Below are 12,214 nucleotides of genomic sequence, written 5' to 3' on the forward strand. Positions count from 1 at the left end.
GATGTCTGTAGACCTGTGTCAATAAGATCAATGAAAAATATAATTGCTTGAGTAACCAATGGAGCGCAAAAAACTACAAAAACACAGCATATCAGTAACTATTTGAAATTACAACACATTATTTCAACACATAAGAAATTAGACAGGGGGAAGGTGGGGGTGAGCTGTGAAAGCTATCCAAGACGGTAAGAGCATGCTAAGGACATCGGCACGATCTGCTTTTAGATAATGATGGGAAATTAAGCATTAGTGTGGACTGTAATAAGAATAACCACTTTTGAAATGGAGGTAGGATGTATAATTTCATACCCACGGGAAAAAGCTGATCTAGCCGGTGGAAATCGGAAGGAGAAAAAAGTGAAACAAAAATATGAAACAGGATGTTGAAAATAAGCTTAAGGCATAATTGGCATAAATGTGTGGGGGTTACCTTAACCCAGGCAGGCTGTCCAGTGGGCAGAAAACAAAGTGGTTTTTATATTGGGTATAAAAGCTGCTTAAAAAGACACAGGTTGAAGATAAGGGACAGAAAGGTTGCGATTGTCAGGTACAAATAAAAAGAAAAGGGAACAGTAGGCCAAGGGAGTAGGGCAGGCGGGACCATGTGCACCTGCAGCGGTGTAGAAAGCGTAATTTATGGCGCTGGCACTGACCGAGCGGTTGTAGTTAGAAATCTGGCTTCAGAAACTGGAAAACAAGGAGACCGGGAGTAAGCGGAGGAAGGTTCGGATGCACTTGCTCTGCGGCGCCCATGGAGGCCCGCACCCCGCGAATGAGGCTGTTTTGCTCGGGAGCGCGTGTGGACGGGCCCACGCTGCATCCTTAGTCGGTCAGGAGGAGCCCGTTCTAAAAATCAGCATCGTAAGGGCCATTTTCTCTAGTGTTTAAAAATCAGTCATCACTAACAGAGAGAGAGCAAAACAGAGCATATGTTTGCAAATGGAAAGACATACTAGGAAATAACCCTCAGGTTAAATAGGGAATTATAACAAGAATAGCAAAATTTTAAAGCTGAGCGATAGTAGAAGCGCAGTAGGTCAAAATCTGAGAGCGAGCCAATGGAACACTTCCAAGACCATATATAGCTTTTTGTTACCCAACAGGAAAATAGAAAGTCTGACACCCCTAAGTTCAGTGTTCAACTCGAGTGATTAGAAAAACTGTGACATGATAAAGCTGAAGAAACAATGACGGAAAAAAATAAAGGGAAACAAATGTAAGTTCAGGAAGTAAACAACAAACCAGAGATAATTAATAAAAGCAAAGAACCAAAAATTGGTTCTTTGAAAAACCTAACAGACTAGATATAGTCCTTGTAAGACCCATGAAGAGAAACACATATGCGTTAATAACAAAATAAAATAACATAAAATCCAAAATAGGTAAAAGACACAATTATGGATTACATTCTTAATCTTAAAAAAGTATGATAGATTTTTACCAATGAAGGTGGACAGTTTCGGTGAAAAGGTTATATGCCTAAAATATTGAAGCAAGAAAAAACTTAATCAGTGAACATGAAATAAATTGTAACAATTATCAAAACTAAATCCTTTCTACAATATAAGAAGGGCCCCAGACAGTTTGACAGTGAGCTCTATTTAATTCTCAAGGGGCAGAAAAATTCTTGTTTATGAAACTTTTTATGGAGAAAAAAAAGACAATCTAGTAAGTTGACTTTGAAAACAAAACCAGGGCGGCGGGGGGTGGGGGGATTGGCCAGAAAAACACTAAGAATTCCAGTGTGACAGCGTGTTAAATACATTGGGACTAAGTTGAATGATAAAAGTGAAAGGATGCTTTCAGTGTTTAAAAATCTGTTACTGTAATTTACCACATTAATGGCAAAGAAGAGGAAATTGTGTCACCAACGGTAAAGAAAAAGCATGTATTAATTTTTTTTCCTCTTAAAATGGAACCAACCCTTAGCAAACTCGAAATGGGGGATATTTTTAGCTTGATAAAGGCTTTCTACTAAAAACCTACGTTGGATATCATTCTTAATGAAAAACAAAATTTTTTTTCTTTTTTTCTTTTAAGGTTGGAAACAAGATAAGAATGCCTGTTAGTCCTGTTTCTCAATGTTACCAGATCCCTTACCAATGCAGTAAGACACAAAAACCAACAAAAGTAAAGGAATTGAAATGAGAGATAGAATTATTTCTAATTAAATCATGTACAGTTGAGCCTTGAACAATAAAGGTTTGAATTGCTCAGGTCTATTATAACACAGATTTCTTCAATAAATATAGAGTTGCCCTCTGTACCCTTGGGCTTTGCATCCAGGATTGTGAAGAGGCAGATGCGGAGGGTCAAGTTGCGGTATACATGATTTTCAAATGTGTGGGGAGTCAGTGCCCCAACTCTTGCGTTGTTCAAGGTCAACTGTATATACAAAACCAAAGAGAATCAGCAGAAACTATTAGTAGCAATACAGGAGTTCAGCTAGGTTGCCAGCTTACAAGAGCAACTTATAAAAATAATATATCAATAGCTTTTCAATGCATTGGGAGTAACCAATTATAAACTCTGATAATAATAAGATACCATTTATAATAGTGACATAAACTAAAAGCTATCTAAGACCAAATTTATTAAACATATAAGGGAAATTTAAGACCCTATTATAAGAGTTTTATGAAGGTATTATAGAATATAAATGTGGCGGTCAAAGATGGATTGCTTGAATATTGTGAAGATGTCATATTTCCAACATTAAAACTTAAATTCGGTGTAATTCCAATCAACATCTGAGCAAGGCCTTTTTTGGAGGGACAGAGTTGAATCTAAAATTTATATGAGAGAATAAAGAAGGGTCCTCCCTTATAAGGAATTAACATTGTACAGCAGGAGCTTGCAAACTACAGCCCACAAGCCTAAGCCAGGCACTGGCCTGTACTTACCAATGAAGTTTTACTGGGACCCAGCCACATCCATTCCTTTAGGTATTGTCTGTGGCTGCTTTCACCCTGCAGTGACAGAGCTGAGTAGATCAAATGGACTGTGCGGCCCACTGAATTTGGTGCACCAGCATCTGACATAGAATCAGAATATAATCAAGTCCAGACAGCCCTGTGCGTTATGGGAAACTTGTGGAATCACATCCAGGAATTGGTGCTGGGAACACTGGTTCACAAAGAAAAGTGACATCATTTCTGTACTTCATACCGTGCACAAAGCTCCAAGAGGGTTAAATACCTAACTGTTAAGGGTGAAAACGTAAAGCTGATAGATGAAATCTTAAGAATATAGTTTTGTAACCTTATGGTAGAGAAGGGTTTGTTAAATAAGATTCACAAAGCATAACTCATAGCCAGAAAATTGATGAACACATCAAAATGAGTGCTTTTTGGACCTGGCTGGGTAGCTCAGCTGGATAGAGCATCATCCCCATACACCAAGATTGTGGGTTCTATCCCCGGTCAGGGCACATACAAGAAGGAACCAGTGAATGCATGAATGGGTGGAACAACGAATCGATGTCTCTCTCAAATCAATAAATACATTTTTAAAAATTTTAAAAGGAATGCTTTTTGTTCAGTAGAGGGTGTAATAGAAAAACTAACTGATGGTGAACAGAATTGTCATGTCTAATAGACCAAAATCAGTATTTAGAATATACAACGAACTCTAGAAAATCAGAAAATAGAAGAAAGGAAACCAATAAAAAAGAGGGCAAATTGCAAATTGGCAATTTATAGAAGAAGTTACATGTACACACACACCTCACATTGGAGACAAGCAAATTAAAATTAAGAAGTACCTTTTTGCCTATGTATCAGTAAAAGCTAGGAAATCAGATATTCTCAAGTGCTGGCAAGGATATGAGAAAACAGGAATCTGTGTGTATTACTTCTGGGAATGCAGACTGGTGCATATATTTTATTAAATGTGTGTGTACAACCTAACTCCCCATAATGGGGCTCTAGCCTATATACTCAGGAAAACATATGTATGGATTCATCACGGTGTTACTTGTGGTTAAAGAGTGAAGGCACTAGAAGAAGAGACAAGGAAAACTCGTGTGGAATACAGCCCGAGGGAGGGAGTGGGCAGCGAGACAGTGACTTACATCTATTTATGGGAAAATGAATGCGTTTCGAACAATGTTGAGAGAAAAAGGCAGAAAGAGATCTAAAGCATGACCCAATTCATATACAGATTGAAAAACCTCATATATGATGTGTTTGTGCATTGAGCAGGGAATCCTTCGTTGAGCTACAGCTGTTAAAAATGGTTGAAGCTTCAAGGGGAGAGACCAAGGGAACCTCTCCTGATGCCATCCCTCTGATGTCACCCACGGTTCTCTGCTGTCATTCCTCTCTGTAATCCTGTGTCTGCTTCCCCGGGGGTTGCTCTGTCGTCTTCCATCAGTTTTGTAGTCGGGCTGTTCCTGAATTGGAAATACGAAGTGGTTTCCCAAGGGCGGTGTGGCTTCAGAAAGTAACTCTGTCATGTATCGCCATATAAATGACAGAACATCTCTCCTTGGTACCCTAGACACCAAGTGCCAAGTCTTGCTCCCGCCTTCCCCCACCCCAACCCCGTGACACGGCTTTGCCCCCAAAAGAGGGTAGGAAGCACTCCACGTGCCTTGCTGCACCCGGCTCCGTGTCAACCAGCAATCATTGTCATCTTGAGCGTATTTTGCCCCTTTTCTTTTTCTCATTTTTTTCTCTCTTTAATTTTGGAAATTTTACTGTAACAGTTCTATGGGAATGCTTCTGTGTTTTTGTAATTATAGGCACGGTCAAACAGGGTGTGTACTTTTTCTAAATTGCTTTTATAGAAACAAAGATAAAACCACGGGGAAAAGTATTTAAGAGTTAGATGGTTTAGAATAAAAGCGTAACAATGAAAAAGTTTAGCCTAGCAAAGATGATGAACGGAGGAGTAGAACTAAAAATCCCTGACAGAGCTGGCCTAGTAGATTTGGGCCAAGGAGGCAGCCTGCGTCGCAGAGGGATCGAGAAGACACTTTTGCTGCGACGTGCACGCTTCTGTTTTAGGAGGACGCACCCAGAATACAGCTCAGTGGACATTAAATGAGGATCTGCTTAAACGATGGCTCCTCCACTAAGAACCCATAGCGGTGGAGTTTCTTTCTTTAAAGTGGTGTCTGCTCTGCGTCACTCACAGGAGTTTTATGAAGTCCCTGAATCATTCATTTTTTTCTTTCAGATTTCGGCTGTGAGAAAATGTCATTCCGATTCGGCCAGCATCTCATCAAGCCCTCTGTGGTGTTTCTCAAAACGGAGCTGTCCTTCGCCCTCGTGAACAGGAAGCCTGTGGTCCCAGGACGTATCCTTTTATCTTTAAGAGAAGAAACATTTTAAAAGCCTCTGAACCCGTCATACCAAACAAATACAGGATTGGCCTCCAAGATCTGTCCAACAGGTAAGCAAGGCATCCGCTTCCCTCCCTCTGGACAAACCAGGTAAGATGTCACACTTATTCCGAATCCAGTTGGTGGCACCGCTGACGTGCTTGATCGGTTTTGCAGAATTTCTGGAAAGAGTTGCTTAGCAACTGTGGCTTCTGAGGTGAGCTTCGCCTGACCTTTTCACTATGGTCGCTGTGTAAATAAATAGGTGTTTCTAAAATGGTCCCAATAAATATCATGGGCACTTCGTTTTCAGTTATCAGTTGTGAATTCTAATAGTAAAATAGAGACTGGCTGGCACTTTGGTGATGTGAAAGTAAGGTGGTATGTGAAGATTTCACACCCACTTGGTTTCTTTACCTCATGGAGATCATTGAAGCTAGAAGTTTTATTTAACTTCATATACGTAAATATATTTAAATTTTTTTTTTTTTCATGTTAGGGTCTGAAATAGCATTTTGTCTTGGAAAACATCCCAGCTTCTAGATCATTGCCCAGTGTCACTGGTGGAGTTATTTTATTTCCTTCTGACTGTCAAGTTGTAGTCTCTCTTCCTGTTGACTTGATAGGAGATTTATTCTTTGCAGCAGGAGTAGCAGGAATTGGTGAAATCCTCCAGACAATAATTTTTATGTTGTTGAAGGTATCACTTGTGATTGTGTGCATATGACTTTTGTACTGACTGTTTAGAATTCTTTTCTCTTTCCGCCTAACTTAATTTACTCTGCAGAGTGCAACAAAGCATACAATTTCATGTTTGAAGACAACAAGAATGTTACACACCGAGACAGGATTTTACTTTGAAATATATTTCTAGTAATTCTAAATCGATAATATATGTCAAGATTTTTTTCTGAGTAAGTTATAGTTTTTTCAGTGGAAATTTTCAAAGTGCTTCAGAATTTTATGGATAATCTTTCTTGGCCATACAACTATGGTACATTAAAAACAAAACAAAATAAACAAAAACAAGAAATTTTGCACCAAAAGATAATTGTGATTTTATGATAGACTTTCAAATTTCTTGAATCCAAATTTTGACTAAATTAATTTTATAAACTTATAAAACTAATGACCACAGCAATAAACTAGTAAATGATAACTATGTAATTTTTTTTCTCGAAAATATCAGTCTTCTTTAAATTCATAAAAATAGCTTAAATTATACTCAATATTAGAAAATTTCATTCTTCTGTTTATTGAAGTAAAAAAATGAAGCTAGAAGGACTTAGAAAGGTCCTGTAAAACAGGACAGTTTTTTAGTTGTATACCAAGTTATATTGAGTCCCTTTCAAAGACCTGAAGTTCTTGAAATAACAGAAGCATTTTGTTTTTCTACTTGATTGTGCTGCAAGTTTGTGATTTTCTTTTTAATTTGAAGAACTTTTTAAAGCAAAATGTCTGAGAATGCCTTTGTCAAAAGAAGATGGTTTAAATGCCATCTTTATGTGGGTGCCAGCTTTAACTGACTTCTGTCAAAGAACTGAGGGAACCTGCCGTGAAAATGTGAATTTAGATGAACACATCTGAATGCCTTAGACTGAGAAGATGTGAGCTTATAGAGCTGCACTGTGTTTTTAATGGTTAATACTAGAATGAACTTTGCTTTGTGAATTTTTTACTTACATCTTGATAGTAAGAAACTTGATTTTTTCATGGTGTTTTTAACCAACTCTGAACATGTGACATGTAAGACCTGGGTCACATGTTTCTGAACACAAGAAAATTTGAGATGTCTGCTTCTGGGGAGCGGTCTGCACTGAACAGTGAGTAAGTGGCGAGTGATGGTTACATTTGTTCTAGATGCCACTGGAATTGCCATTTTGGAAATGAGTCCTGGTTAGTTACTGTGTCTTTGAGTAGATGCCAAGGAGATGGGGGACATCGTATTAAAATAACAAACCTATTTGTTTGGAAGGTAGCCGGAAGGACCGACCCCTTCTGAGGCTGAGGACAGTGAGAACTGGATCGTTTTGTAATCAGTACCCTCTGTAAGGTTATTTCACAGTGTTTAAAGTGGTCTCACGGCCAGGAGATGATGTATTCAGACAGTCCTTTTTATATGATGATTTGGTAGCTTTTTATTTTACTTTATCCTTGTAAACTCTGTTAAGTGCCGACTGTGAGAAGAATCTTAATAAGTTCCTTATTCCCTTGCAGAAAGAGACATTCTTTTGTCCTGTGATTTGGGAATTGAAGCTGTGGGTAGCTCTGCCCACTAACATTTCATAAAATAATTGGTACAATGTCTGCAGTGGGCTTTAATCTATCGCCAGTATTCTGTTCTGTCTGCTCTCATTTAGCCCCTTGGGGAGACACCTCCCTGTGTCTGGACCTCCAATCAAGCCTATACCTCATTCTAAACCACAGCTCTGATCAGATCGCTCTCCTAGTTCCTTGCTTACAAACAACTAATGAAACAAATGAGTCTCCCCCACCCCTACTTTTTTTTAAGGATAGAGTACAAACTCTTTAGCATAGTTTCAAAAAAATTTCATTATTTGTTTAATTTCATTTTTATTTTTCAATTACAGTTTACATTCATTATTATTTTGTATTAGTTTCAGGTCTTTAGCATAGGGGTAGACAATATACTTTACAAAGTGATCCCCTGATATTTCCGGTACCCACCTGGCACCACACATTGTCTCCACCCTTTCCATCTCTTTCCTAAACAGGCCTGGTGTTTCTATTTCCATGTTTTCCCTGCAACTCTCCTCACCTTCAGATCCTTCCCATCCTTTTTATTTCTGCTAAAGTGCTGTGATACCTGTCCCACCTTTGTAGGAAAAATATGTTCTGTCCTTTGTGTGACACTTGGTTCCTTAGTCACATGTAGATTCATTCAGCAGCTAATTACTGAGCTCCTACTCGGTTGCAGGCACCATTCTAAACCTTTATCCCATTCTGCTTCTTGCCACAACTATGTGCACTCCTGCTTGTCTCTGGGCTGAGTCATTAGTTCCTGGGGACCAATGGAAGCAGGGCCTGTTCTTGCACAGCTCTTGATCCCAGCATCCATAGTACTTCGCTGACTGAATTTAGTGAACGTGTCAACATCAGGGGTACCTGGATCATTTCAGTTAATCAGGGTCTGCAAAGTCCCACCTCTTCACTATCCCCATGCAAAGGCAGGTCTTGACACCATTTTACTCCAGATGTTTTAGTATCATAGTCAAGCTCTAGGTTCCCTTCACTCCTTGTCAGTTACAATCTGGTTTATATTTCTGTGTTATGACTGTGCCGAGTTAAGTCTAAAAGCAGTGAATTAATTAATGGCTGATGGGAGAAGATTCTCTTCCCTCCTTTTTATATTTGCATGGTAATTCGTCAGTGTACAAGTCTGTATTTTAAGGGCAGTATACTGGCATCATTATGTGAACTGGAAATTTTTATTTTGTATTCTTGGTGATATTTTTACAAAGAGTATCCAGGCAGCCTTTGAGGAATGTGCCATTCACAAGGGACTTATAAATGCCATCTTTGAACCTGTGCCCCCTCTCACATTTTCAGGGCTCCCCACCCTCAACCCTTTTTTCCTATGACTTTGCTTCCTGACTGTTTCATACCTTTCAGAGGAGGAAAGAACTATCAGGTCAGGGGCCGAAGGTAGGCTTTTGAAGCAAGACTATTTGCTTCATTCTCAAAAGAGCCACTTCAGTCCCGCCTTATCCCCACCTAAGGCAAACACTTCTGTTCGGCACAGTTTTTTTAGCGGACTGAATAGGCTCTGGCCTGCATGGTGCCCCACTCTAGAAGAATGTGCCAGAATCTCTTCAATCCATTAATTTCTTGTTCCTGGAAAATGCTTCTCAGGGTGCCCTGGTGAGGAAACAGGAGCGTTTTGGAGGTGGCATCTGTAGAATTCTGCATGAATACTTTATTCAAGCACCTCAGTGTAGCCCAGCTATTGTTCGTGGCTTAGATACACTTGAACCACCGTGGTTACTACTTCTCCCCACCCCTTCTCTTTGCATTGTGCTGTGTCTACCTCTCATCTTGAGCTGAGCATGAAAAATGAATTTGAACATTAGTGGAACCCATTTGGGGACTGGGGCTTTTATTGTAAATAAAATTATTCATTTGTTATGACCTGTAGTTTTCAGCAGACAGTGTATTGATCTTTGGGTTGCTTTCAGAATGGCATAAGAGGCTCTAACACAAGGGGAACGTGGCAACATTTGTGGACGGGAGGAATGTGGTGTGTGATGACAGAGACAAGCCTGGCTTGCTGGCCATACTCTATTATACAAATCATTTGTCAATAGATTATTGAATCAGTTATTAAAAAGAGCAGTTTTTTCCAAATGGGAGCATTGCACACAGAATGTGATCAGGGCCAAACAACGTTAGGATGATGCATTGAGAGCAGCCTTCCAAGGTGTTTGTGAAGAATTGGACCAGGTACCTTAAAGGACATTTCTGCTGATGTATTAGAAACACAAGTTTTGTACAATGGAAATTGTGCTCTGAGGTCCAGCTTCAATAGATAAAAAAGAAAACTCTGATAAATGCCTTTTAAAACAAAACTTTAGCTGCCCAAATGAGCAATGTTTAGATTTCTCTTTTTTCAGACCATTTCATGTTGAGTTCTCCTGAAATAAGTGAATAAAAAATAAATATAGCTTCATTGCTTAACAGGGCTTTTTACGGAAGCACTATAAGCTCCAAGATGCTATAGATAAAAGTGCCCTTTTAATCCTTCTGTAAAAATCAGAAATATTCGTCATTTCCTAAGTAGGTTGTAATCTTGTGAGTTTCTTTAATTGTTCAGGAAACTGCAGTTATTAGTGATCTGATGATCTTTCATTTCTCAAAAGAGCTTCTTTTTAAGCCTTCCTGTGCAAGTAAAATGAGCGCAAGCACTATTTTAATAACTTTATCACTAAAGATAGATTTTTTCTCTTAAATTTCCCCCAGCCTATGTCTCTTTTCCACCTTGTATATGCCTTTTGTATATTAGGTAGTTTAAAATGCTCTTGGAGAAATGTTCAAAGACGATCTCGCTCTGCTTTGTCCTGAGCTGTAACTGGGCAACTGGGTTTTCTTGTGGTCATGTTTTTCTTGCCTTTATTTTGCAGATTATTGCATTCCAGAGATCTGTGTGTAGCTGTGATTGCTTAGGTAGGGTATCTCTGGGAAAGATTGCTTATCCTGTATCTCTGGGAAAGATTCTGTATCAATGTGCACCTACCTTTGGGTTAGTATAGTACATCGCTACCAGCTAGAACCAGTGTGGGATGGCATTGGTCGGCAGGAACAAAGGGAGCTCTTGGATGCTTCCATAATTCACTAAGGTGCTTGAGATCTTTTTTTCAGTGTCTAGAACCTGTTACAGAAGATTCTGCCAACCCCCATAGCACGACAAACCTTGTGTGACCGTCATCCATCTTGACTTGTCATCTGAGAAACTGTCCCCGAGAGCAAATACATTTTATCTCAAACCCCAGCCTTTTAGTTGATAGTGATCCCACAGTGTTGAGGAGGATTCTGAGGCTGCATGCAGGGTCAGTGGGTGGTAACTATCATGGGTACCAGAAGACAGAGAGGAGCCATCCTTGCCAAGCTCTAACTCTTCCAAGTTTAATTTTTGTTCCTGGAACTGAGACTGGCATTTTTACTTTTATTATAGACAGAATGATGGATTGTTGGCGCCTGACACTGAAGGAATTAATAGATGCTTTGTATGTGTGCAAGGATCATTTGAAATTGGATGGAACAAAATGTGTGGACTTTATACACTTTACCCTGGCCCCTTAAGTAAAGGTGCCTCATCTGTGAAACTGTGTGCCCGAGCCTTGTACATATTGGTCCCTACATCTCTTCTAGGCCCCTTCCTGGCAGCTGCTGTTTCTCCCTGGCTCCCGCTGCCTGCGGGCTGGGGAGGGTATGCATGCGATCGCATTGTGGTTCACTTGGCCCTGTGTCTCATTGCTTAGTTTTGACTGTTTTCCCTTAACCTTGACCTCTTCTCCATAATGGGATTTACCTTTTAGCTTTAGGCCCTGCTGAGAATGAGCTGCCTGAACATGCTTGTGTATTACAGGAGGAAAATCCAACCGGCTTTGCCATCAGAGCTTTTAGGAGGTTCTCACATTCTCCCACAATTGCACAAAACCTATAGAATCACTTTCCCAACTAGAACAAGGTACCTTTAGCATCTGCCAATCTATACAGAATATAATTTTGTGTGTGATTGTGGAAGGAGGGGGATGATATTAGGAGTGCTCTCTCTCCCGCTCTAGCAAATGGTAGGATGATAATTATGTATATGTATTTCAATGACACTTTGAATATTTCTTGTATTAATTGCAAAAATGAATATGCTGTAACTTGGAAAACCATTCCCTATTTCTGCTTATTTCTAGGTGAAACTTTCCTCAGGTAATTTCGAACTGACATAGTTAACGATTGCTGAGCTCTGTTCATTATATTCTGGGCGCAGTTTTGACCTGCTTTCCATGAAAGTCAGCAGATTGTGAGGAATGGGGTAGGCAGAGGTTGGCCATGGCGTTGCCAGGCCTGCACGTGTGACAGAGCGTCATTAGGAGTAATGAATGGAATAGTACATCAGTACTCAAAGAAATGTCATGTAATTAGCTCAACTAATGCAAAACATCCTGGTTTCCATTTTGAATGAGAATAGATTTGCTAGAACATCAGCAGACAGTCAATGTTTATCTTATATTTTCATACACATATCAAAACTTAAAATCTAGTGAATAAACACATATGCATTTTCTATAACACAGAAGGTTAAGATGACTTTCTTTTGCTATAGGGTCTCATGGATATTCTTTATTTATTATATGTATATAATGCGCATATATG

General features: G+C 39.4%; 1 protein-coding gene across 5 annotated transcripts in view; it reads left to right on the top strand.

Moving 5' to 3' along the window:
* FHIT (fragile histidine triad diadenosine triphosphatase) overlaps positions 1 to 12,214 on the top strand; it is a 1,252,819-nt gene that overhangs the window by 577,237 nt on the left and 663,368 nt on the right. For all 5 annotated transcript variants that reach the window (XM_081159589.1, XM_081159593.1, XM_081159590.1 and 2 more), the window contains one exon: positions 5,182 to 5,301. In XM_081159589.1, coding sequence (XP_081015715.1) covers positions 5,199 to 5,301 — 103 coding nt within the window. In that variant the 5' untranslated portion in view covers positions 5,182 to 5,198. The remainder of the gene's footprint in view (positions 1 to 5,181; positions 5,302 to 12,214) is intronic.

The sequence above is a fragment of the Miniopterus schreibersii genome (assembly GCF_964146895.1).
Source record: "Miniopterus schreibersii genome assembly, chromosome: 15".
Classification (NCBI taxonomy): Eukaryota; Metazoa; Chordata; class Mammalia; order Chiroptera; family Miniopteridae; genus Miniopterus; species Miniopterus schreibersii.